At 39.3% G+C, this 26,042-nt stretch overlaps 4 protein-coding genes across 12 annotated transcripts in view; 3 read left to right on the top strand and 1 right to left on the bottom strand.

Moving 5' to 3' along the window:
* LOC129725803 (neurabin-1) overlaps positions 1 to 26,042 on the top strand; it is a 131,033-nt gene that overhangs the window by 65,226 nt on the left and 39,765 nt on the right. For 6 of the 8 annotated variants that reach the window (XM_055682031.1, XM_055682030.1, XM_055682034.1 and 3 more), the window contains one exon: positions 13,015 to 14,366. In XM_055682031.1, the coding sequence (XP_055538006.1) occupies positions 13,046 to 14,366 (1,321 nt within the window). In that variant the 5' untranslated portion in view covers positions 13,015 to 13,045. Of the gene's footprint in view, positions 1 to 12,666; positions 12,926 to 13,014; positions 14,367 to 26,042 lie in introns of those variants that run through there. The other 2 variants (XM_055682033.1, XM_055682032.1) reach the window with 2 other exon arrangements.
* On the top strand, positions 3,992 to 5,691 carry LOC129725806 (uncharacterized). The gene is made up of 6 exons (XM_055682043.1): positions 3,992 to 4,290; positions 4,358 to 4,555; positions 4,626 to 4,817; positions 4,917 to 5,088; positions 5,155 to 5,234; positions 5,306 to 5,691. Exons 1-6 carry the CDS (start codon positions 4,002 to 4,004, stop codon positions 5,503 to 5,505), a joined length of 1,131 nt encoding a protein of 376 aa, XP_055538018.1. The 5' UTR covers positions 3,992 to 4,001; the 3' UTR covers positions 5,506 to 5,691.
* Positions 6,228 to 8,251, bottom strand: LOC129725805 (uncharacterized). 2 transcript variants are annotated; one of them, XM_055682041.1, is made up of 5 exons: positions 7,846 to 8,251; positions 7,361 to 7,768; positions 7,127 to 7,298; positions 6,974 to 7,053; positions 6,228 to 6,576 (listed from the first exon to the last, which is right to left on the bottom strand). In XM_055682041.1, the coding sequence occupies exons 1-5, from the start codon at positions 8,126 to 8,128 to the stop codon at positions 6,389 to 6,391; spliced, it is 1,131 nt and encodes a 376-aa protein (XP_055538016.1). In that variant the 5' UTR covers positions 8,129 to 8,251; the 3' UTR covers positions 6,228 to 6,388. The 2 variants fall into 2 exon arrangements, with proteins under 2 accessions (XP_055538016.1, XP_055538017.1); XM_055682042.1 differs by having other exon boundaries at positions 7,361 to 7,741; positions 7,846 to 8,244.
* Positions 20,282 to 23,236, top strand: LOC129725807 (uncharacterized). The gene is made up of 2 exons (XM_055682044.1): positions 20,282 to 21,233; positions 21,319 to 23,236. Exon 2 carries the CDS (start codon positions 21,931 to 21,933, stop codon positions 23,020 to 23,022), a length of 1,092 nt encoding a protein of 363 aa, XP_055538019.1. The 5' UTR covers positions 20,282 to 21,233; positions 21,319 to 21,930; the 3' UTR covers positions 23,023 to 23,236.

Here is a 26,042-nt window from a genome sequence, read left to right as displayed (position 1 = left end):
TTTGCTTTTATAACGTGATTTCACATTTTTATTAATAACGGACAAAGTTATCAACCGATTACAATGAAATGCAATAGCAAGCTATGGGACAACAAGACCTTTTGTTCGAGACTGATTTTGTGAAAATCAGTCCAGTCATCTCTTAGAAAAATGAGTGAGTTAAAACCGCTTTGGGAAAACATTTCTTTACATAACTTTTGAACCATATGTTTAATCATTATGAAATTCATGAGTTAAGGTTTCTGAAGATAGCCCGTTCATCAGTTTTGACACCAGTTTTGTTAAAATCGATTCTGTAGTTTCTAAGATATTGATGTTTCGTGATTTCTACATTTTGATACATAACCTTTAAACTAAAAATCCGATACATACATACAGAAAATGCTCAGTTCGTCGAACTGAGTCGAGTGATATACCACATTCGGCCCTTTGGAGTACTTTCATACCTTTAGTTTTTGGAGTGTTTGCTATACCTTTCTAGGAGAAAGGCAAAAACGCTGTAGAAAATTACATAGTTGACCGATCCTTTTCAAATTTTCAGACAATCAAATATGACTCTTTAGTGAGCTTTTGGCGTATTTCATTCAACTTCAAGATCATAACCGTACACTCACACCTTATGCTTAACTCCGCTCATTAGGTTTTGTATAACATCTGGCTGCAGCTTTTTCTGCACGGAAAACTTCTTTTTCCTCATGCCATCCTCAGATTTGACCTTCTTGGGATGCTTACTAGGAAAGGTCAATACAATTAACATGAAAATCAGTTTTTTTCGTGAGCATGTAATTATTTTGACCATTGTACATTTTTCTGCTAACTTTATCAGAACAATATTTTTAAAAAATCAAGAAAAACGTATTTAATTATTTAAACTACCTGCGTATGGAAGCTTTTAATTGGCATCTAATTGCATGAGAAAGTTTCTGATTATGTCAGAGGTAAATGTTGATTTATCTTTACAAATAGTTTTAGAAAAATCTATGAAATTATAATGCTAACCAAGTTTCTCCAAGAGCATTTTTTGAGCAATAAATTGTTTTGACCGTTGTTCTGCCCATAATTCAAAAATTGGCTAATATGCCATAGGCATCAAATCGAGAAAAACGCATTTGAAAGTTTTTTGTCGGTACAACATATTTTGACTGTTCATGCCAACTTTTTATTGAGTATATCACCCTTCATATATACTGGAACCTTGCCGTTGAGTTGAAACAGAGAAATCTGCAGAAAAATTCCATCCGCCACGTATTTTTAACACAGTAGCCGTTTTTCCAATTATAAACGAAAGGTCAGTTGACCAAACGGTGTACAATTTGGCTAATATCCATACTATGTGAATTATATCGTACTCGTTGTGATGGAAATGGTTTTAAATTTATTAAAACAACACGGAGCACATGTGTGGATGAAAAGGACGACGAGACAATTGTTACGTGCAGCAATAATTATATAAAACGAAAATAATATTATTCATGGTAATCTCACAATCCACTTTCCTATTTTCTCTCATCAAATCCAAAATGAAATTTGAATCTTCTCTTTTTTATATTACTCCTAATCAAAGAGCTAAATATCATTTTTTTAAATATAAGGATTTATGACAGAAGGAAACAGTCACGCGTTTTGATCATTGGGTTTCGCAGTACAACAAATAAATTCTTGTAGCATCAAATATTCTTCGTGAAAAAGTCAAATTTGATGCAAGGGCCTCACGATCGCTCACCTGTCGCCAGTAACCACCAAGCTACAACACACTTTCGAAAGTTATAAGAAACACAGTTCAGTAATAATACACTGGTTTGTGAACATGCCACAGGTTCATATTGGATATTAGCCAAATTCCCAATTATTTTGGATATTAGCCAAAATTGTTTCACGTTTGCTGCCTTCCCAAATGCATTTTTTGACGATCGGCTTCCGTAGGGACCTGGTTTAGGGTGTGTACCATCACGAGAAACTGTTTTCTCGATTTTGGTAAAAATGGCATAAAAATAGCGTGCGATATTTTTGTTAGCAGAACAGAGCATTTTTTAAATCAAAAACGGTTATGGCATTAAATAAGCATCAAATGAGCACTAAGTTTTCATGCTGTAAACTAATTTGAATGAAACTTTGCACACGTATTCAGTAAACGGAGTATTTTCCGCGGTGTTTTAAAAATGCACATTGAGAAAAAAAACACATTGAGAAATCAAAGTCGTTTAAACAAAAAATAAAAACCCAAATTAATCCACCTAGCGGTCAGACCCAGCCTTCCTCATTCAAACTTATTATTCGTTAAAATAGATTTACATGAACACTTCAATCCAATAAAAGGTATATTTACTCTTTGGGTTCCAAAATTTTGATGTTGTTTCTGAAGTAATATATGAATATAATATAATGAATATATATATATATATATATATATATATATATATATATATATATATATATATATATATATATATATATATATATATATATATATATATATATATATATATATATATATAATACCTATATATATATATATATATATATATATATATATATATATATATATATATATATATATATATATATATATATATAATGTCAATTTTTCATTTTTTCTCAGTTTGACCTTCGTGGCCACTCTTGTGTTGACCAGTGTAATCGGATATAGTTAAAAGAGAATTGATGAGTTACTGAAATTAACCGCTTCAAACCATTCAATTGATTAACCCCTACCAAGTGTATTCCCTATCCTGTTGCAAAAAATACATTATCATAACTCATAACTTATGAGTCATAAGGCAGGCTGTCGTAATTCTACCTTAACCTTGCGGTCGTGTTTTATAAACAACCTCTTCAATTTTTTTTGGGGCGTCCACATTCCACGTGGACAACTTCCGGGTGGTAGGGAGTACGCAAATGTCCACGATGTCCACAGAAGGGGGGGGGGGCGAGGTTGCAATGACGATGTCCACATGGACACGTTTTTTCCAAAAGCATTTTCAGAATTTTTGTTTTTTTTTCTGAACGTTAAACGTTAAAGTTATATAATTTTTTTCTTTTCGACTTCTGCCGGATTTTAGGGAAGTTTTTCTGTATAAACTTTTGTATGCTTCCTTTCTACCTTATAGAGACGTTTTGAGGTTAATTTTGGATAATAGACTTAAAAAAGGCAAAAACGCAAGAATCCGCGAGGAAGTTGTTCCGGAATGGCTCAGGAATTATGGCCCCTATGATTAATGCATATTATTCCAACGAAAGGCAATTGTTCACATTCGGTTTTAATCGTATCGTCATTATACTAAATCACTTTTCGTTAACTCTAACGTAGGTATAGTACTGCCAACGCAATAATAATGATCACAGACCAGTGAGCCGTCGAAATGCTACATAATTTATCCTTTCGGTGACTTAATTAGCGCAAAATTTGCATAAGCAAAAGCTCCTCCAGAGCTGGCGTTGCCAATCCCGTTTGCAGCAATGTGCAGCTGTGCCAGGTTGACGGCAAGATTCCTTCTATGGGAGCTCTGATGGATCATTCACCTACGTAGTTCACCCCTATGAAAACATGTGACTGTCTGGCTGCGCTGCTAACGGTAGTGTATTTAGATAGTAGACACAGCTTTGATTTGTATCTGCCCTGGAGGGCGCTCTTTCTCCCCGCTTCGGTTGAGCGCAAATTGAAGCCTCGTTGGCTTTGTTCTTGAAAGACTATGACATCTTTGTGAAGGTTGACTATTTGATTAACGCTCGAAGAACCGACAGTGGCATGTGTTATGTAGTATCATTTGTGACAGCTTTTAAAATTGCATCCTTCACCTGCATATGCATGTGTTCGCGTTAAACCTGGCTGTTACTTTTTATCATACCGATACAAAGAGCTGCAATCCTATGGAAAACATCAGAAATCAATTAAAAAGTGCTTGTAACATTTTTTTCTTATCGGCACTGATATTCGTGTTGACGAAACCACAAAAATCATCAAATTTCCTTCAGTTTTAAAACGCCATCGGTGATAACCAGCAATGTTTGAACCGGTGTCAGTGTCACTTGGGCTGATAGTTTTCTTTCGGCTTGTATCCGGTGACTCGATCATTTCTCCGCCCAGCTGTGATGGTTTCTACGGTTGCATTTCGTCCATTCGTCAGTCCGATTGTACCAACGGGGAGATACTGATTTCGGGAGGATCACTAAATGGGTGCTGTCCGGGTTGCCGCGGTGGTCAACGGCATAACAAGGTCTGCAATGTGAATGTCGCCAGCCGGCGTTGTGCCCCGGGACTCAAGTGCGATAAGAAGTGTCTGTACGATCGAAGTAAGTGATGGACCGGAATGTAGTAGGTTGGAGGTGTACCGATAAATCAATTCTTCTCCTCTGGCAGCAACCTGTCTTCACACGATTCACATGCAACTCGAGGAAGAACTGGCTGGTTGGTACCCACGGTGTAACACCGATGGAACCTACGCCAGCAAGCAGTGCCGAGGTGATCGACTTTCCGGTCGATGCTTTTGCTACAGCGAAGACGGCCGACGGCTTTTCGGCTGGGATTGGTACAAATATGCAGCCAAAATGACATGTGGTATGCAGAATCCCTAGTGGATTCGTTTAGTTAATGCGATTTTTGTCAAGGTAAATCACTAAAATTTCAGCCTGCAGCCGTCGTCGCGCTAAATTGGAATCCGAAGGCCGTACTGGGGTTACGCTTCATTGCACCCAGAATGGTAACTATGAGGAGCTGCAGTGTGACTCCGGTGTTTGCTGGTGTGCGGATCAACACTCCGGGGATCCACTGGTAGGAACTACGGTAGTGCATGCAAGTCTGTGGCAGCTGTTACCGTGTTGTGAGTTATAAAATGTTTTAAGAATATCTGCGAGTATTTTGAAATCTTCCAGTTGCTCTTGACCGAGTCACAGAGAGTAAACTTTTAACTTTTCATCAGATAATAGCACCCTCCACGGTGACAGCTATCTGCGGCAGTGTGAAAGTGCTGCTTTCGCACAGCAAACGATACAAAAAAAATTTGCCCTCCGGGGGACAATTGGTGTCACATTCAACGCAGTTCAGTGCGACTACGATGGATCTTTCGGTCGATTTAAAATCGAGAACGGAATGTTTGTATTCAATCGTGTATTTGCGTTTGAGAACAGAAAAAATCCAATTTTATTCTATCCCAACAGAGTTTACTGCACTTGGAGAGACGGAAAGAAAATCGGCTCCTTTCAGGTTCGATCTAGTCTGCTTTCATCGGTGAATTGCAGTAAGTGCTTGTTGTCTGCTGTCTTTCAGCCAACCAGCTTTCATTGAAACTCATAATTTTGCTTTGAGCAGATTGCGCGCGGGACAGCCTCATCTACCAGGAAGCTGGCATTCCCTTTACTCTCTCGTGTGGGGGAAACGGAAATTACGAGTACTCTCAGGATCAAAACGGAGAGCTGTTTTGTGTTGATGATGATGGATTTGTGGTTTCCACCGATGTTCAGCCAGGCGAGAGCTGTGACCATTATATATACAAATATGTAGAAGACTAAAGCAACTGTATGAAAAGGACGAAGTTTTGATATAAAATAAATCCTAGCGAGTATTATCTAGAGCATCAACATAACCCTGATAGGTGTCATGTACTGGATATTGTATCAGTGGTGGAGATAAAAAAGCAAAGTTAGGAAAGGTTCGTTAAATGTGAAAACGTGTGTCATTTGTCGCGTTCAAGCCGAAAAAGGGTCGCCCTCGTATGTTGATAATTCATTGCAAGTATGTTTTTAAACAAATGGGTCTGGTGGAACCCTTTGGCGTGGTAAGACAGTGAGTCATATTTGTTGTATTCGATGTGTTGCTAATAACAACTCGTTCGATGAGAATTATCATCCAGTAAACATGTTACCTTGTTAATCCATTCCCCGAAACCTTTGATTATAGTTTAATAGTGATACATTTTATACATTTTTTTATAAAACAATTTAGCACAGATTGATCTTTTGTATGCAATCAAGTTTGTACTATGCAAGATGGTTCCTTTTCGAGTAAGATTAATGGTTTCTTTTCGAGTAAGTATAATAGTAGTGGCAAGAAACTGATTTCCTCCGTGGGAAGTGGGTTAGTAATTTACCCTCTAAGTTGCTTCCCGTCTTTTGTAAACTATGGTGTGTAGAACATGGTTAGTAGTAGACGCGAGAAAGGCAAGCACTTTTTTGGTTTGAGGAGATGTGTTTGTTTATTTAAATTAAATAACTTGCGCAATAAAACAAAATAATCACAATAGGATTGAAATTATTTATCTGCGTATGAGTCATTAGGATTTTAACAAATTATGGTAATTTTTCGTGATGCATTTGTATCCACTCATATAGCTCAAATTTACCTGCAAATGCTCTGCTTATTGCTAACAGTAGGTCTTTAGTAAATGGCACATGATCACATAAACATATATTCCCCGCAATCAGTTTCCGGTGTAACTTGCGAAGCTACCTCGAATCCGTGCTGATCTACGCAAAAAAGTTCTCCATTGCGATCTTGCAGCGGTGCATAGCTTCCATTTTCCTCACATAAAAGTACCATATCGATGCCGGCGGCGGCAAATATTTTCTGATCGCGAGCACAGTCTGTAGATAGAAAGAATTAAAAAAAAAACAATTATTTTGCTCACGTCGCCTGTTTAAAGCAGAAAATAGTAATATTAAACAGCGATTTGGAGTTGAAGTGTTGTCGAAAATGTCTGAAGAAAGTCACAAACAAACGCACTGTGGAGAGGCTAAGCAGACCTGAGTTACTAACACTGACTATACCGGGGTGTCGGTTGTGCATCATAATGTTTACGTTGAGTCGAATGGCTAGTGAAAACGAAGAACGAGGAACGACTAAGTAAACATACACAACCTGATAGTGAATGGAAAATAGCCATTTTATGATGTGTATAGCGCAGAGCATACTTGTAGGCGATTAACCATTCAATTGACGACTTTATAGTTCAAAGTGATTCAGATTTTTTCTGCAACTTACTACAATCCATCGTATTCAATTTCAAGCTGCTTGCTTGAAAAGGTGTCGTGCGTTCTCCATTACGCCAGGTGCAATATGCGCTAGAATAAAAATTTCCTGGGTCACATGGGAATCGCGGGAAAAATTAAGTTTATCGATGATGTTTGTACTTACATTCCCCGTTCGATTTCGTATTTTCCATATGTTCCATCATAATCGCACACGGTGTACGTGTGGGTCGCATTTATATGACCATGAATTGCAAATTTTTCGTCCATCAATTTTTGAGCAAACGCTTCACTTTCACATTGTCGCAGGTACTGGTCACCGTGAAGAGAATTGTTATCTACAACAACAAATAAAAACGTTAGAACCTGATAATACCAACCACAATATAAGGCAACCAACAGCACGGCAGATTCTTCCACATTGCTGGCAATACGATGGGAGCTTGCGGCCAAGGTTCGCCGGTTTTCGCATCGGCACACCAGCAAGCTCCGCCATCGCACTGCAGCTGCTCGAAGTTCCCGTTGGCAGAACAGTGCAGTGTTACGTCGTTTCTGCCACCCGCTTCCAGGTCAGCTCGACGGCGGCTGCAGGCACAGGTCATATCATCGGCCTTGCCACGCCAATCCCCGCCGAATATTCGATTCCCGCTGGATGAGTAGCAGAAGCAACGGCCCAGCATACGATCGCCGCGGCACTGTTTCGGCAGATAGTTTCCCGCAGAATCACATGTCGGTTTCCAGCGAATTTTCGGTGGAATGTGATTTGTCGCCAGGCAAGTTGCTGCGTCATGAAAAAAACGGTCAAGAACTGAATAATTCAATATTTTTTTTACAACATTCCATAATATGAATCACTTTACTAACTCGAGTAGGTATTCAACTTACATGTATCCAATTGACAAATACCTCCAGCTGAGCACAATAACCCAGGGGCACAAGGATTGCTATCGTCGCAGCCTGGCTGCTGTAGTCCAAGACCTTTCACGCAGCCGGGGCAACACCCGTCTAGAGAGGCAGCCGGAGCCCAGAATTGATCCGGTGCACATTTGACTTGTGCAATGCAACCGAAGACACTATCACATGGCACGGCCGTTACCTCCTTTAGCGAACTAACCCGTACTATAATAGTTATAATGATTAATGAAAGAATAGTGATAAATTTTCCCATTCTGGGCTAAATCACAGTATGATTGATACCAGTTCAAGCTGATAACTGACACCTCCTCCATCGCAGCAATCGAGAACGTTATCGCACTATCACATCTTTTTGTATGGGTAACTTTATGGTTTATCGATTGCCTATGGATTATAGATCTTTACATCACTCGTACTTTCTACATATAATAGAATGCTATAAGCTCATACTGCCCCTGTTTACATAGTTGACGTAACAACCAACACCATCATTGCGAGAAAAACGCGTTTTTGTTATTTTAACCCAAATAATTATATTGAAATACAATTTCAACAAAATAGTCTGTCAATTTTATGAAGATTGATGTTTGAATAGAGGCCCCATGGATTATACGAGTCTGCCCATGGTAATTATTTCAGAAAAACCGCTACGCCAGTTTATGCGAATAAACATGCATTTTTCTCGCAGATTGTTCGCATAGCTTGGCGTTAAAACTCGACTACTTCCTACTCTGCCTCGCAGTCGAATTAGTTTTATCAATCGTGTTTCGGTCAAACGTTAGTTATTGTCCATCGGCAGTTTCAAATAGACAAATACGTACAAACACACATACAAATCCACACACATACACACACAAACACATGCACAAAAACTTACATTCACGCTAAGGTGGGTAATCGTTACAAGGAAAAATGCAAACTTGACAGCACAGAGCCAGAACAAACTTTTTTTTTGTTCAATTTAGGCCCCCAGACAACGCTAAACCTGCCGAATATGGATTACTCGTGCCTCTGATTGGTGCATTACATATGCATGTACATGAATTTGTATGAAAATTTGTATACGAAAACTTTTTCGCATGTTTCTTCCTAGAGAGCTATCTATCAATCCACTTCCAGTAATGTCAGGATTGTTTGGGGCCCCAAATAGAACCATAAAAACGTTCTGGCAAATCGATTAAATTTACCCACCGTAATCATACACACACGTTTTAATTATTTCATCTGATGCAAATATCCACTAGTAGGGGAAAGGACACGGTGACTTTAGACCTTGCTGAGGCTGAGTGTTTGTAAAAATATTAATATACAATACAAAAATTCCCCCTTTCCCCTTTTCCCCTTTCCATGGAATATTTGTCGAATTGAACGACTTAACTTAGACAAACAGACAGTAGTTATACAGTCGAGTAAAACGACTTAACATAGACAATTGCACCTTGTATGTAGTGACGCCAGTTTTTGCAACCAATTGGCAGTTACGCCAAAACGTTTTTCCAATATTTCTCAAAAGTTTTAGAACAAAATAGTTTTCTTTTCATTTGTAGTGTATGTATCTTAGGGAAAGGAAGCTGAATCAACGAAAAAGTGCATTTGGGTCATTTTGGCTCTTACGTCAACTATGTAAACAGGGGCCGCATAGGGTTGAGTGACTATCAGTAGGCTTATCGTTGTATTTTTTTTTTTTACTTTTTCCGTTATGATTCACAGGTGATGGGACAAGGTACGTTTATTTGTTTATTAGAAATTTCGCTGTTCAGTGTGTCAATGAAGCTCACGAGAGTACCTTGTACGTTGTTGGTGTATTTTAATTGTTCTCTTACTGACATTTTATTGATGTGCGATTTAACATAATCTTAGTTCACGTGAAAGTAAAATAAAAATATTTGCCAACTAATGCTTAAGCAGGCAATGTGTACAAGTAAGGGACAAAATGTAGGCAAATCTTCAATATTAAGAAAATAAGCTTCTCCTTAAGCCGATCAGTCAAATTGTTTTTGTTTTTATTTTGTGTTACGCAGTTTTTTTATGCAAAGCAGTTTCTATCGTAGTTTCTGATATTGTTAAGCGTTTAAATCACAAGAATAATGTTTTTTTCGTGACTGCATTTGCTTTAACTGGGTATTGTATTAGGTGCGCAACTAAGCTTTCGCTGTTTTTTTTTGTAATAAAAAAGCAACTGCATTTTAAAAAGCATACAAGCGTTCCTGCGTTTAGCATAGATCCTCATTCCTTCAATTCAGTGTTTTCGAATGTTTTGGCCTTTCTTCACGCGGACCGTTGCCAACATCAAAATTACCGTCTTTAAAGTGACGGAACCAATTGCGGCACATTTTTTCAATAGAGCAGCATTTCTGTAAACTTTGTTGACCTCTCGATGCGCTTCAGCCGCCGTTTCCTTTGAACAAAATAAGAAAACTATCACTTCTCGCAAACGACAATTATTTGGCAAATATTGAGAATAGTCAATGTTTCCATTTAATTCTACTACACGAATCGAATACCAGTTAAATCTTAAATCGATAAGAGTGATACGTTCTGCATAGCGTGCAGCTCGTTGTTCACTCTGTATTAGTTTATGTTCTGAGTATTCACCAACTTTTTTTGTTTTTAAAAAACAACAAAATACATTTCCAAAATTTCTATATTTTTTCTTTTACCTTAATCGAAGCGGTAAAATTTAAACTAATTTGCATTTTTAAGATTTTAACGAAACATGGGTGAATTTATTCTTTTAGTGTTTTTCTTCTTAATAGTTGAAGAGGTTGTTTATAAGACACGACCGCAACGTTAACGTATAAATACGACAGCTTGTCTAATGTCAATATATTTTTTTGCGATTGAGGTTAATCATTTTAATGGTGTTACGCGGTTTATTACAGTGATAGTTCCTTTTCAGTTTTCTTTTTTTATTAATTGATTGATAACTGTAAAGAGAAGCGTTGATTTTGGATTGCCATTTACCAATCTTGGTGGATTGCTGTAAGAATGAAGAAAATCGTTTGGAAACTAATTGAGCTTCAAGCATTCGAAAGTGGACAATTTTCGTGACATTCTCAATGTTTTCGGTTTTTCAATTTTTACTCCTATATCCATTGCCGTAAGACGCAATTCTACGTCGAAAGCAGCTAAGTTTCAAATGACGCGTTTTGCGCCAAATCTCGAGGCAGTACCCTCTCAAAAATCGGTCAAACTTTTTGGGTGTGAAGATATTACCCATTTAAGCATCTTTGCATACCTACTTTTTCCAGAATTAGTCTGGACTGTCTTTTGGAAAGGGCGAATGTTTTTTTTTATTTTTTTTCAATCGATATAACTCAAAAACGGTGAATCTATAAAAAGTATTGGGTAGGGGTAATTTTTAGGAATTCTTTCTGCAGCAATCTTATGCAAAAGGGGGCCGAAGAAAACCACCGACGAAGACGTTCGATACCCTAGCTGATATTTTCACACCCAAAAAGTTTCAACCAATTCGGAGCGGGTGCTGTCAATCCTTAAGACAATTTGGGGCGAAATTATGGTACTGAAAAGCACTTGTGTTTTGAACTGAAATGATTTTCCAGCAATATTAATTGTCCTTCGCAGTAGGCTTTTACTCGTAAATGTCGAACGACCGTCGGCTCTCACACACAGAATAAATGACAGTTTATCGACTAATATTCGAAAACAGTATTTTTTACTTCATAAACAAGTTCATAGAGAACTAAATAATTAAATTTAAATAAATTTTTTATTAGTAAAAGTGTATGTATTAGGCCAGCCAGTCATTTTTTGCACGACGTTAGAATAAAGAATTTTTCATTTTAACCCCAATATTTTTTTAACTATCTTTGTTATTTCATAGATATACCATGAACATATGATTATGTTTGAATAAGTTTATAAAAGTACATTAAAACACAAAAATGCAGCTCTTAATGAGCGCGTATGTGTATAACATCTTAGTAATCATTTATCAGACGTGAAACAGAATTAACCCTTGAATATATGGCGACCTCTCAACATTTGAATATAAAAAGAGCGTGAATATCGTTGCGAGGAAGCAAAATTTACACAGCAGGGAATTAGCCAGACGAACTTTAGCAAAAAAAAATGCGAATCAATTCTAGTTCAGACGTTTAAATCAAATATATTATTTTAATTATTTTTCGTTCTAAAGGTTTGTCAAATACTATATCGATTTCCGATATGCACCTAGTGTTGTTCAGAAATTACGATACCTTATTTTAGTTACGCTTTTGTAAGCGAGTTTTGAGAAACAAAACGGAAAAATGACGCACTTGCTGATTTCATGAATAAATCTTCCGATAGCGACAACGGGAAAAACATTTTCCCAACTCTATTAAGGGCTCACACAAACAAAAGATCGTTTCCATCGTATTTTTATCGCTATGGTAATAACCTTTTGGTCTATTTTCGCTAACTGCTTTATAATCCCAATGCCTACGCTTTAAGGTTAATATCTTCCTTGAAAGAAAGTTATGTGCGTTCACACATAGGTTCCACGTGCATTGTCTACACTACTACATCACTCATTGATGGGGTCTGCTTCTATAGGGCTTCAGATAAGAATAGAATCGTTCGTCATATCTTATCAGTTTTACGAGGTGTAGCTGTGTCCGACTGGATTCTATCTAGCTAGCAAGCTCACTAGTCGTTTCTAGTGTACCGGTATGGAACGAGGATAATTTGTGCTCGTAGACTGTCGGCTCGGGGTTTGGCTTCTTCGTAACGTTTTTTCTCCGTGCTAATTATTTCGACGACGACGACAACGACGACGGCGACGACGACAACGACGACGGCGACGATTCGTGATTGGAGAGCTGAGGCGCGGTGCAATCAGGCGCGGTACGACGGCAACATCGAGTGGTCAAGACGAGGCGATAAAACCGCAACTTGATTGTAGTGTTTTTCAAGAATTCCATTTGATTGGAGGTGAATAGAGATTTGTTGGTTTACACGTTTTTTACGCTTTGCTGTACATCTCGAATTTTGCCAAATTCGTTCACATTTTTCGAATACAGTTGGTTCTACTTTTTCACTGACAATGGTTAGGATGCAACCGTAATTGCTTATCAGCAGTGACGTTATTTTCAGCTGAACACGTAATCTAATGTTTGTTTTTCTCTTGTTTTTCAGGTTTCGATAATTTGTGAAATCTCGCTGCAAGATGGACAAATCAGCATCCGGGGGCCCATCCGGGCCTAAAGTGTCTCAAATAGCCAATCTGTTCCAACGAAAACCAGTGGAATTAACTCAGGACCCTGGGAAGGATCTGTCAGGTAGCCAGCCTTCCCCAACGGCGACCGTGGTTCGGACAGAGTCTCACGCAGCTCGTTTCAATAACGCCAGAGCCTTGTTCGAAAAATTGGGCGAAGGACGTGTCAATAGGCCTCCGCCATTCAGTATTAAAATGTCACATTCCAGTAGCAAAGAAGACAATCTGTCGGAGGTAGGTTCCGAACAGGATCGATCCCCTTCTCCGAAGAGAAAGCATCACCCGATTACCAATGGTATTGGTAAGCTCGATTCCAACAGAATATTAAACCAATCGCGGTTAAAATCTGAAAAACCGGAGAAACCCGAAAAGCCTGAAAGAAAGTTCAACTCCAGAGAGTTGATTGAAAAGCAGAAAAACTGGACATCACATTTTTCAAAAACGCGAACAACAAAAGGTAGCGGTGATTTTAATCGATGTGACATCATACGAACCGTTCCTGGAACGGGGATTATCGCCAGTGCCGGAGCACCGGCCAACTGCAGTGGTTCATCAGTTAACCAAATTTCTATTAACGGAGGCAGTAATGTGCAGCCAACACCCAAAGAATCGAACAGTCAGCGGCAAGAGATTCCGCACCCAACGGTGCCTGCACCCCATCGAATCCAGTCCCCCAGTGATCCTCCTCCTAGTCCTCCAAAACGTCAGACGCCTCCACCACCGCCACCCGAAAAGGGACCTAGAAATATCCGTCAGAGTTCATTTCCATCGCCAACGAAAATTCCTCCTGCAGTTCCTCCTCATGCGATTGATCCTAGTTCGCTTAGTCCCACGAAAATTAGCCCAGAAAAGCTCAAATCTCCTCCCCGCCAAGCGGAACCTCCTCCAGCAGCTGTAACTACTGCCGCCGCTCTACCTCCTGTGGCACCCATTCGAAATAAATCGGACGAGCCGCCAGAGAAGGGAGCGCGTAAGAAATCCCTCGAAACCACTTTGGATGAACAAAAGACCGCAAAATCGTTCAAATACCCGGAATTGGGCGGCCTACGAAGACAATCGACTGAGAAAGATAGCGGGGCCAGTGGCCTCACTTCGCCGGCGCACGCTATCAGTTCGTCTCCGAGTCCCGGAGCCAGTGCTTCCTCGGGCCCTTCGTCTCCGATTCATACCGAGGACGAGAAGCAGGAAAGCGAACCGACGGAAAAGGCAACCGAGGCAGGTGCTGCCGACAAGCTGGATGAAGACGAAGGCGTTGCGGCGGAGGAAAAAAGCAGTAAGTATATTGTTGTTTTTGTAAAATTACTGTGCCAAAAAGTGTTTTGTACCAGAACTGCAATCTGTAAACCGTAATTGTTTTAGATAATATACCGGTGAATCATCTTTTCTATTTGTGATCGTGTTTTGATAGGAAATTGTTTTTTTTTTCGATGGAACTTGATTAGAGAATGGTTTCACTTCGGATTTTAATGTGTTTTATTAGATGAAACAATCTTTCATCGAAGTGGCTCGCAAATGACACATGGCCACTGGCTGATAGAGAGGTTGTAAAACTGGGGTTATTGTACTTGTGTGGGTAGATTTTTGTCTGACACGAAAGATGCGAATACATTTGAATCGATTTCTAATCTCAATAAACGAAGCTAGTAGGGAATCGTGGGCTATCGGTGTAGGCGTTCTCAATGGTCTATCTAGTGGGTTGGTGGCTGATACACGACATAATAATTCCATACGATAGGCATGGGGAAACTTTAGAAGCATTTCCGTCGTGCTCTGCCGATGACAACTGTATTATCAGATTATAGTGACTAGCATGTACCCGCTAATAACAACCTACTGACCAGATGGTAGGTGATTGATTTCGACGGGGGTGGTAGGTTAAACCGGTAGTCACGATCTGTAAGAATTGTGCCATTGGGTTGTTTGTGAGTGTGAATGATTGAATGCCTCTCAGTACGTGATAATTGGTTACACTTATTCGCCTACAAGTTTAGTAGGTTGAATTGCATGCCTCGCAGGGGGTGAAGATGTGTAATCGATCTGGCAGGTATTCAACATTACGCGGCTTGTCAGGCAATCTTTCTAATGTTATTGAGTAATTCTTCGAGCAGGATGCCATCTTATCTTTAAACGATTCCTGTGAGTTACTATTGGGCTAAAAATGCGAAACAACAATAAAACACGGACATCGCTATTTAATAAAATCGCGGGTTTAATTAGTTATTTGTCAGTTAACAGATAGCTATTTACAATTTAAGTTTTTTCTTTAAACTAACTTGTTTAGCCTTGTTTAAGCCTAGTAATGAAATCAAGGCTTATAAACTTTCAAGCCGCTTCAAGTCTGATTATTAAACTGTCGTCTTATACCAGCTCGAATACTTAACTGTAGTCTTATATCAGTTTTCATCACCAATTCATCTAAACATACTAAATCATTGGCGACCGTGGCGAACGAATTTGATTCTAAATGTGCAATTCTATAAAAATAGGACATCCATTTCTGATCTGCAGCCAAAGTAGACAGTTAGAGTAAATTTTTTTTTCAATTTTTTTCACTTTTATGAAAACTACAAAAGGTTTGCTAAACATTGAGAGTTTTTGATAAAAAAAAAACAAAAAGAGACAAAAATTTAAAATCGATTAAGCCTATTAATGATAAAAATATTTTTAGAGCCAAACCCGTTTTTTGATCGGTATAGCATCTTCGGCAAAGTTGTGAATACTAACTTTGACCTTCAAAAAAAAAAAGTCCTGCAAAACATTTGAAAAAAAAAAAATTAAGTATTCAACATTTTATTTTGTTATTTTTTCAAGCTCAAAGAACTATCAATGTTTAGCTCACAGGCTTTTTTGAGGTATTTGAATTATGATAATATTTTTGTTATTACATTTCATTTGGCATCACTGCCGTTTACTGCTATTGTGTTTCTACGCTTGGTTTTTATTTCTTCGAAATCACTGTGTTTTTTAAATTCATTTACCCATCAATATTGACGAAAAGATTGCCAAAGCATTTCTGTGCTACGTGAAAGTGAAGTTCTCTTCGGAATCTCTGGTGAATCTGCTTGAAATAAACAATGGAGTTTGTATGTGATAAGTGCGCCAAACCAACAAAGGAGACTGATTATATCAAATGTCAGGGCTTCTGTGAGACGGTGGCTCACTATAAATGTGCTGGGCTAAACAATCAGCATTTTACAAAGCTGAAGGCCTCCACGGAAAATATTCTCTGGCTTTGCGACGGATGCTTAAAGTTGATGAGATTTGCTACTTTTCGTCCTACGGTCGCCGCACTTGGCAATACCATTGCTGAGTTGATCAAACAGCAAACAGCTGCCATCAATGAACTGAAAACGGAGGTGCGAAAAGAAGTTGCAAAACATACTAGTGTTATTGATAAAGCAGAAGCTACACCCCGCGGCTTTCACAGCAACTGGCCAATTTACCGTCCTACGCCAAAACGTCGCCGTGAAGATCAGCCCAATTCTAACCGGGACGTCATAGTCGGAACGAAAACCAACCTAACATCAACTGTCGTTACTGTTCCTGTAGCAGAGAAAAAATTTTGGGTTTAGGTTTAAATTAGTTAGTTTATTTGACACGGCACGATACATTTTCTGTTTTACTGAGCCAAGTACAATTCGTATTAATTCTACGTTAGCAGGGAAAAGAGGGAGGCCTTTTATTTATTCTCGCGGCCGACTACGAGCTAGTGGGGATTTAAGGTGAGAGGAGGGAAATACAATTCTTGCTTAAAACTAATTAAGATATACGATCTATTTGTGTTTCGACTGTTGTTCTTTTTTGTTTTTTAAACATAGATTTAGGCTCTTCGTGTTCGTGTCTCCAGCGTCGTATACGGGTATTCTGACAATTAGACAAAAGAATATTAAATTTAAATGTCAGTCTTTTTCAAATAACAGTACAGTTGTGTCATGTACTGGAGTTCACCGCTTCCCAGACTGTCTCTAACGGGTACGTTCGGTTGTTTTCCTCGGGCCCGGAGGGAATCTATAAGCTCGGACCTAACATCACAGAATTCGGCACACGACCAAACAACATGCTCGATATCATGGTAGCCATCGCCACAAACGCAGTGATTACTGTCTACAAGCCCTATACGAAAGAGATGCGTGTTTAACGTGTAGTGATTGGACATAAGTCTGGACATCACGCGAATGAAGTCCCGACCTACATCCAACCCCTTGAACCATGCTTTCGTCGATACCTTAGGAAAAATGGAATGTAGCCACCGTCCCAGTTCATTTGAGTTCCATGATGATTGCCAACTGTTGAGTGTTCTCTGACGCAAAATGCTATAAAATTCATCATAAGCAATTGGTCTTACATAAATATCGCCATCAATAGCACCCACCTTAGCTAAAGCGTCAGCCTTTTCATTGCCCGGAATGGAACAATGAGAAGGGACCCACGCTAAGGTAACCCGGTAATTTTTATCTGTTAAAGCACTTAAAAACCGCCGTATTTTCCCCAGGAAATACGGGGTGTGCTTCACAGGCTTCATCGATCGCAGAGCCTGGCACTGAGACTATCTGTGAAGATGAAGTAGTGGTCTATGGGTAGGGTTTCGATGATTCCAAGAGAGTACTGAATAGCAGCAAGTTCTGCGACGTACACGGAAGCAGGAGCATCGAGTTTGTAGGAGGTGGTAAAATTTTCGTGGAAAACACCGAAGCCAGTGGACTCATCTAGATTAGATCCGTCAGTTTAAAACCTTTTATCATAACTAACATGTTTAAACTTATTGGAAAAAATCTTAGGGATCTCTTGGGGTCGCAATTGATCCGGGATACCAGAAATGTCATGTTTCATGGTGGTGTCGAAGAATATAGCATTATTAGAAGTATCTAAAAGTGCGACATTGGAGGAATCGTATGAAGAAGGATTAATATCTTGAGCCATATAGTCAAAATATAAAGTCATAAATCTGGATTGAGATTGAAGGTCGACCAACCTCTCGAAATTTTCAATTACTAATGGGTTCATAACTGTGCATCGAATTAGCAACCGGTAAGAGAGATTCCAAAAACGATGTTTCAACGGAAGAATACCCGCTAACACTTCAAGACTCATCGTATGGGTCGACTGCATGCAACCCAAGGCAATACGCAAACAACGATATTGTATTCTTTCTAGTTTCAAAATATGCGTGTTCGCAGCGGAGCGAAAGCAGAAACAACCGTACTCAAGAACTGACAGTATTGTTGTTTGGTATAACCTCAGAAGGTCTCTTGGGTGGGCTCCCCACCAGGTTCCGGTAATCGTACGAAGAAAATTAATCCTCTGTTGGCATTTTCGTGTCAGATACCTAGTATGACAAGCCCAGGTGCATTTAGAGTCGAACCAGACCCCGAGATATTTAGCGACTAAAACCTGAGAGATCGTTTTACCCGTTAGTACGAGCTGCAGCTGAGCTGGGTTATGCTTCCTAGAAAAAACGACCAACTCAGTTTTCTCCGGAGAGAATTCGATACCCAGCTTAAGAGCCCATTCAGACAAATTGTCTAAGGTATCTTGCAATGGACCTTGCAGATCGCTAGCCTCGCTACCAGTAATGGATACAACGCTATCGTCTGCAAGTTGCCTTAGCGTGCATGAATTTGCAAGACATTCATCGATGTCATTGACGTAAAAATTATATAAGAAAGGACTTAAACATGAGCCCTGGGGAAGGCCCATGTAACTAATTCGGGATGTTGTCGAATCGCCATGTGAGAAATACATATGCTTTTCTGACAACAAGTTGAGCAAAAAGTTATTCAAATTTGGTGAAAGTCCCTGCGAATGAAGTTTCGCGCTTAAAACTTCTACAGAGACAGAGTCAAAAGCCCCCTTAATATCCAAGAACGCAGAAGCCATTTGCTCTTTCCGAGCAAATGCGACTTGAATTTCAGTAGAAAGCAACGCTAGGCAATCGTTCGTCCCTTTGCCCCGGCGAAAGCCAAATTGAGTTCCTTAAGGGAACGCTTAATTTTTTCCTCGCGCTGTTTGTACGCGGGACATGCCAGAAGGTCATGCCGAGTTCCCTCGCAATAAAGACACTTTTCAGTATCTCCACTGCAAGCGTTCTCAGCATGATTGCCTCCGCACTTGCTACAGCGTGCCTTGTTGCAGCAGTAGGTGGCTGTGTGACCTAACTGCTTACAGTTTTGGCAATGCATGACCCGCGGTACGAACAGGCGTACAGGTAGACGAACCCTGTCCAAGCGGACGTAGTTCGGCAGCGCGGATCCGGCGAATGTTACTCGGAAGGAATCCGAAGGGAGAAATTTCTTCTTCCCTTCTTCGATGGATACTGAATGCAATTGCTTGCAATCCAGTATCTTTACACTTTGCATCAAGGGGTTCTTAAAACAGCCAACTCCATGACGCAAAATGTCATCGACAGTGAGATTCCCCTCGGTAACCACACCGTCCATTTCTACATCCTTGGCAGGGATGTACACGCGATACTCTCTCGTGAAGAGCTCGTAGCCAGCAATTTCGTTTGCTTGCTTCAAGCTACTCACGACAACTCGCAGTTTGTTCGGCCTCACCTTCGTAATCTCGGTTACGGCCGAAAAATGTTTTGCCAGGTCTTTGCCAATTTGAATAATATTCAATGGCTTCTTTATGGGCCGGAAAAAAACAACGTAGGGACCGCCAGCGGCATCTGGGTAAGCTTTTACCCGTACTTCCGGTACTCTTGGTACAGGACTTGGCAAAGGGGAGGGCACAGGGGAAGGTAGGGGTGAGCTGATGGGAGAAATTTCAATTTCTTCCCCGTTTGTTTCCACCTCCAGGAAAAGTTGCACCTGCATGTCGTCCATTTTGCGGGAGCGTTACGCTCTACCGCACACAAACGATAAATATTCGTATAGGGGGGGGGGGGGTTCAAGTAGTTGATATTAAATTTTAAAAACAATTTTTCAATCTACAATGGATCAAATAAAAAAAAAGACAGTAATACTAATACTAATAACAATAGTAATAATAATAATAATAATAATAATTGTAGTAATAATAATAATAATAATAACAATAATAATAATATCAATAATAATATTAATAATATTATTATAACATAGTAATAATATTGATAATTATAGTAAAAATTCCAAATGTAATACTTCACCGAACGTCTAAGTCACGACCTCACGGCTGATAGTTGGATTAATCGAGTGTCTCCGCAGAACAAACAATGACGATCCAGCTTCGTGTTGTGACACAGTGGCCGTATCTTACATGCGACCTTGTAGATGCCACTTGTAGTTGACTTCCACTCGCTCGATCGTATGGTGGTCCGTGCTGCTAGCGGGGTAACAGCGGTGCGGGAGAATTATTCTTGCTGATATATCAGCTGCGTATCGAATCACTGGCGGGGTAGCCTGCCCCTACCAGTGTGCAGATGTTTCTGCCGATATACAACAGGCTATTGTTATCGCGCAACACAAGAACTAATCGACAAAAAAAACACCCGTACGATAACTCGTGTATTGTTATTTTGCGAACTCGAACGGAGATAAACAATTTGCGTCTAATCGAGACGAAAGCAAAACAACGAATGAAATTTTGGGTTTATTTGTCTAGAATTCATCCAGACGTTACCACTGATGACATTCAAACTATGGCAAAAGAATGTCTACAGTGCAACGAGCCACCCGATGTTGTGAGATTGGTTAAAAAAGACGTGGATATAAAGTCGCTGCGCTTTATTTCATTCAAAGTGGATATTGATCCCAAACTAAAAGCGGTTGCGTTGGCACCAAGTACTTGGCCCGCCGGTATTTTCTTTAGAGAGTTTGAGGATTATGGAGCAAAAAACGAACGTGGTGTAGCGGCAGCTACACCATCGGTAATCACACCGGTTATTCCTTAAACGAAATTAGTCTGCCACCGGGGGATATTGGGGGCCAGCGGGCCCCCTGTCCAGTTAAGTATATGTATTCTAACCGCTTACCAAAAACTCAGAGAATGTGCGATTTTTCTAGCCAACTTGATCAGATGATTGTAAATGAAGAGGCCAGTACATCTTTAGCTCACACAACCTGCAGTCTAAACTCCAATGAATGCTATCAGATAGGCGCACCCTGTTCATCCCCGCGAATGAAAGATCACGGACACAGTAACTCTTTTCCTCCAGGTAAACACCAAGGACGTATATGTTCACTTGAGGTGTTCACAGGTGTTCGGATTCTGCCGTCTTTGAAAATCAATCCAACTTTCAGGCTAATTCCACAATTGATGTTTGTGCCGATACCGCGCCATTGGATTATGACCCACACGAACATATTCATTTCTACTATCAGAATGTAAGAGGGCTAGGCACGAAAATTGACGAGCTGTTTGTTGCCGCTTCGGATGCTGAATATGACGTAATCGTTTTTACCGAAACCTGGCTGAACGATCAAATTTGTTCTCCTCAGCTTCTTGGACCAAAGTACACAGTGTACCGAAACGACCGCGACTTAGCATGTACAGGTAAATCTCGCGGCGGCGGTGTCCTTATTGCCGTATCTAACAGGTTACAGTCTAGGCAACGATCGAGTCTAAGATCTGATTTAGAACAGTTATGGGTAGACGTCCGCATTCATGGTGCTAGTATTTGTGTAGGTGTTGTATATATCCCGCCTGATATCGACGATAACACCTCGGTCATTCAGAACCATATCGACTCGGCGCTTGAAATTTTGAATTCACTGGAATCGCACACTACTCACTTGCTTTTCGGGGACTACAACCAGCCTGGCCTTGCTTGGAAAGCCAGCCGCTCTGGTCGCGTTTTTGCTGATCCTTCTGATTCGAGTCTTAATAGTGCAAATATTGCGCTGTTGGACGGAATGTCTTTGGTCAACATGACTCAATTAAGCGCAGTAAAAAACGGGCGTAATCGGACTCTTGACCTCGTATTCGTCAATGACGAATCCGTACTCAACTGTGCCATTGCCGAAGCATGTGACTCGTTAGTTGGTATCGATCCTCATCATCCACCGCTGTCTGTCTCATTAGCCTGTCCTCAGCTGATTCGCTTTGAAGAATTGTCTGAAATAAGGCAACTCAACTTTAGTAAAAGCGATTTCGAAGGACTTCAAAGGGCTTTACTCGCAATCAACTGGGAAAATTTGTTGAACCGTGCAACTGACGTAGACAGTGTTGTAGAGATATTCACGCACACAATGAAACAGCAATTCACCAACTTCGTTCCGTCGTTTCACCCACGGCCGAAACCTGTATGGTCCAATCGACGGCTTCGAGAGTTAAAACGACAAAGGGCAGCTGCACTTCGTAAGTACGTCAGACGACGAAACGCAATGACTAAGTTGTCGTTCACCACTGCGAGTAGTCATTACAAAACTTACAATCGCTTTCTCTACGCTCAACACGTGCTACGTACCCAATCACAGCTCAAACGAAATCCAAAACGCTTTTGGTCATTTGTAAACAGTAAGCGGAAAGAAAGTGGACTTCCTTCCAACATGTTTCTTAGAAATGACAGTGCTGACACACTTGATGGTATTGGTTCTTTATTTCGGAAACATTTCTCGAGCATATTTAATTCCTCTTCTGCAAATACAGCTCAAATACAGAGTGCCCTTCGCGACGTTCCTCACAACGTTGTAAACCTTAGCAATATTTGCTTCTCAGATGAGGATGTTCTCAAGGCCACAGAGAAACTAAAACCTTCTTCTTCGGCTGGGCCTGACGGTATTCCAGCTATTATTTTAAAAAGATGTGCCATCGCGCTTTGTGTTCCGCTAAGAATAATTTTTAATAAATCGCTATCACTAGGGGTTTTTCCTGATTGCTGGAAGAAGTCAGCTATGTTTCCAGTTTATAAAAAAGGCAACAAACACGATATAGTGAACTACAGGGGAATAACTTTGCTATCGGCTGGATCGAAATTATTCGAAATTCTTGTCGGCAACGTTTGATCTCGTGAATTTAAGCCATATATGTCGACGGCCCAACATGGTTTTTACCCAGGTAGATCGACTACGACTAATTTACTTGAGTTTTCATCGCATTGTATAAAAAACATAGAGAAGGGGCTGCAAGTGGATACCATCTATACAGATCTGATGTTTGTTTAGTCATCCCACCTGGCAGTAAACTCATCTATGCTGATGATTTAAAACTATTTCGCATCATTCGCTCCACAGAGGACTGCAAAGAATTGCAACGGTACCTTGATGAATTCTCTAATTGGTGTATCCGTAATTTGCTGATAATAAGTGTTTCCAAATGCTCTGTAATTTCATTCACACGAAAATTGGAGCCATTATCTTGGAATTATAGTATATCTGGAGAAACTCTTGAGAGAGTATCTGTGATAAAAGATTTGGGCGTACTGCTTGACTCACAGCTTTCCTTCAAGCATCACTATTCTCATATCATTGCACAAGCGAACAAAAACCTCAGATTTATGATGAGAATCGCCAAAGAGTTTACTGACCCGTTTTGCTTGCTATCGCTATATGTCTCACTAGTTCGATCTATTTTGGAAACATCAGCCATAATATGGAGTCCTTACACTGATATCTGGACCAACCGGATTGAATCAGTTCAAGCCAAGTTCCTTCGTTTTGCTCTGAGATCTCTTCCTTGGCGTGATCCTGTCCAATTACCGCCCTATGCCAGTCGATGTCGCTTACTTGGCATTGACACACTAGCAAAAAGAAGAGACGTATTCAGGGCCGTATTTGTAGGAAAACTGTTAACTGGCGAAATTGACGCTCCAAGCATCCTTTCTGAAATCAACATAAATGTGCCCTAAAGAAATTTAAGAATGCTAAACTTTCTGCGCCTCTCATTTCATCGTACAGAATATGGTCAAAACGAACCCATCAGGGCGATATGTGACGTCTTTAATAATGTATTTGACTCATTTGACTTCAATGTATCAAGTGTTACTTTCAAAAATAGACTTAAGCGAATATTATAATTTGTTAGGATTAGGTTCGTTTTTCTGTCAGAGCTAAGTTAAGTAGTTTCATGTGCCATCTGTAATAATAGTATGTTGTATTGTTGTTAGACTTAATTTAAAGCATGTAATACTCGATCAAAAGATGGTGGGGTTTTTACGCGTATTTGGGATATAATTAAATAAATACAAATACAAATACAAATACAGGGGAACTTCGATATAAGAAACCCTCGATATAAAGTACCTTCGATATAGTGTCACTCGATATAAGGTGCATTTTACCTCGATATAAGGTACACATTTTTATCATGTTGCAAATAACTCCGAAATTGGTATGGAAACTTCTATAAATAATATATTGGTTATCTTGTCAACGTCTCTGATTACTAATGATCATTTGGGGAGTGTCCATAAAATACTCAACACTAAGCGGAAGTTTGAAAACCCGTCAGAAAAATTTACTGTTGCTGAAAAAACATGATATAGCGTGGTTTAACATGGATGGGAACGGAGAAGCTGATGAAAAAATTAACTTAAAGTTTGATCCCTGGTGATTTGTTTGAAATTTTAAAAGACAAAATTTTATTAAAACTCGAATTGCTAGAAATGTTTGAAAAAAGTGCATTTTTTCATCAAAAACATTATAAAACCTATGAAAAAGTTGGAAATATGCTCAGGCGTCGTACACAAATTACGTAACGTATGACTTATTGTTACGTAGATTTTTAGCGTTACGTAATTTGTGTACGACGCCTCAAGGTATGTTCGGCAGAATGGTGTATTTCTCGAATATGAAAAAATGTTCACAATATAGTAAACCTCTGAAATCACACCCAAAAAGTTGATTGGTATTTTTTTAATTTTGAATGTGTCTATAAAACTACCTGTATGTGTTCAATATTCATGAGATAGAACCAAAGCGTCTTCAGCAAAGTTTTTCTGCATAAGATTACCTACAACTTTGCTGAAAACTTCACTTTGATTTGATAAGTAATTAAAAAAAAATCATTTCACTTTTAGGCGGATTAACCAAAAATCTATTTGCATTGAAAGTTTCCCCTTAGGATAAACAGAAACTTTGTCGAATACACTATAGCATTTCAAAAGCATTTTCACGGTCAAAAGGTTGACGATCACGTTTTTCACGTTTTAAACCAGTGTGCAAAGTGCAAATTTAGGCCACCCTTATGTGTTAAAAAAGTTAGTTCAAACGGTAATATTTAAATGCAATGAAGAAAATGCAGATTCCGAAATCCTGAAGGACGAGGAAATTATTAAAAAAGTTGTCAACCTGTAAGCAGATATTCTTGGTTTTATACATCGGACCAAAAAATACATAACAACGAGAAGGAAAAAAAAGCAGTTTAAATAAGAAGTCTGTATGAATGTAAATTAATGTTGAAAAAAATTAGTGATAATAACGTTACGGCTCGATTTTTTTTTCTGGATGACATACGTTTTGGAAACAAACTATCACACGCGGCTAAAGGTCTCCTAGAAAGCCAAAAATACTATGTGTTTCAAATTGTATTTGAAACAAGTTGGTTCACATTTATAGTTGGATTTTATTTCCAAAATAAACTATACGTAGACATATAGCAACGAAATTAAGTATTCGAAGCCCTATTGTTGAAAATGTTTCATGATTCGATATAAGGTACAATTCGACATAAAGTACAACTTGAAAATCGAAATGTACCTTATATCGAAGTTTGCCTGTATTTCTTTTAAGTTTTTTACTTGTCTTATAATGTATATTTTTAGATAGAAGGACCAAATTACTGTCCATTGCCGCAGAAATTTAAAAAAACCTCCTGGTTTTAATTATTATTTTTTTAAATTTTAACTTGTTTTTTGCTATTTTTACATGATCAGACAATCAATATTTAGCTAACCTTTTGTAGTTTTCATGAAAAATACCCGTTATGTACTCGGCAATTTAAACACCCGTAAGTTTTCGGCAGATTATCCGGGTACCCATCAGAATGTAATGCTTCGAATTTTTTCAATTCTTGACCGATTTAGATC

This window comes from Wyeomyia smithii, chromosome 2 (assembly GCF_029784165.1).
Source record: "Wyeomyia smithii strain HCP4-BCI-WySm-NY-G18 chromosome 2, ASM2978416v1, whole genome shotgun sequence".
In the NCBI taxonomy this organism is placed as follows: Eukaryota; Metazoa; Arthropoda; class Insecta; order Diptera; family Culicidae; genus Wyeomyia; species Wyeomyia smithii.
Note: the sequence above shows the minus strand (reverse complement) of the source record. Positions and strands in the feature narration are given on the sequence as shown.

What these genes read in the sequence shown, in the direction of transcription:
- LOC129725805 (XM_055682041.1), bottom strand. Translation starts at nt 8,128, where the DNA reads ATGGGAAAATTTATCACTATTCTTTCATTAATCATTATAACTATTATA. An exon ending in TATTTGTCAATTGGATACAT is followed by an intron (nt 7,769 to 7,845) that starts GTAAGTTGAATA and finishes TGAATTATTCAG; the next exon opens with TTCTTGACCGTTTTTTTCAT. An exon ending in TACGAAATCGAACGGGGAAT is followed by an intron (nt 7,054 to 7,126) that starts GTAAGTACAAAC and finishes TTTTTATTCTAG; the next exon opens with CGCATATTGCACCTGGCGTA.
- LOC129725807 (XM_055682044.1), top strand. Translation starts at nt 21,931, where the DNA reads ATGTCTTTGGTCAACATGACTCAATTAAGCGCAGTAAAAAACGGGCGT.
- LOC129725806 (XM_055682043.1), top strand. Translation starts at nt 4,002, where the DNA reads ATGTTTGAACCGGTGTCAGTGTCACTTGGGCTGATAGTTTTCTTTCGG. An exon ending in TGCAGCCAAAATGACATGTG is followed by an intron (nt 4,556 to 4,625) that starts GTATGCAGAATC and finishes CTAAAATTTCAG; the next exon opens with CCTGCAGCCGTCGTCGCGCT. An exon ending in GCTTTCATCGGTGAATTGCA is followed by an intron (nt 5,235 to 5,305) that starts GTAAGTGCTTGT and finishes TGCTTTGAGCAG; the next exon opens with ATTGCGCGCGGGACAGCCTC.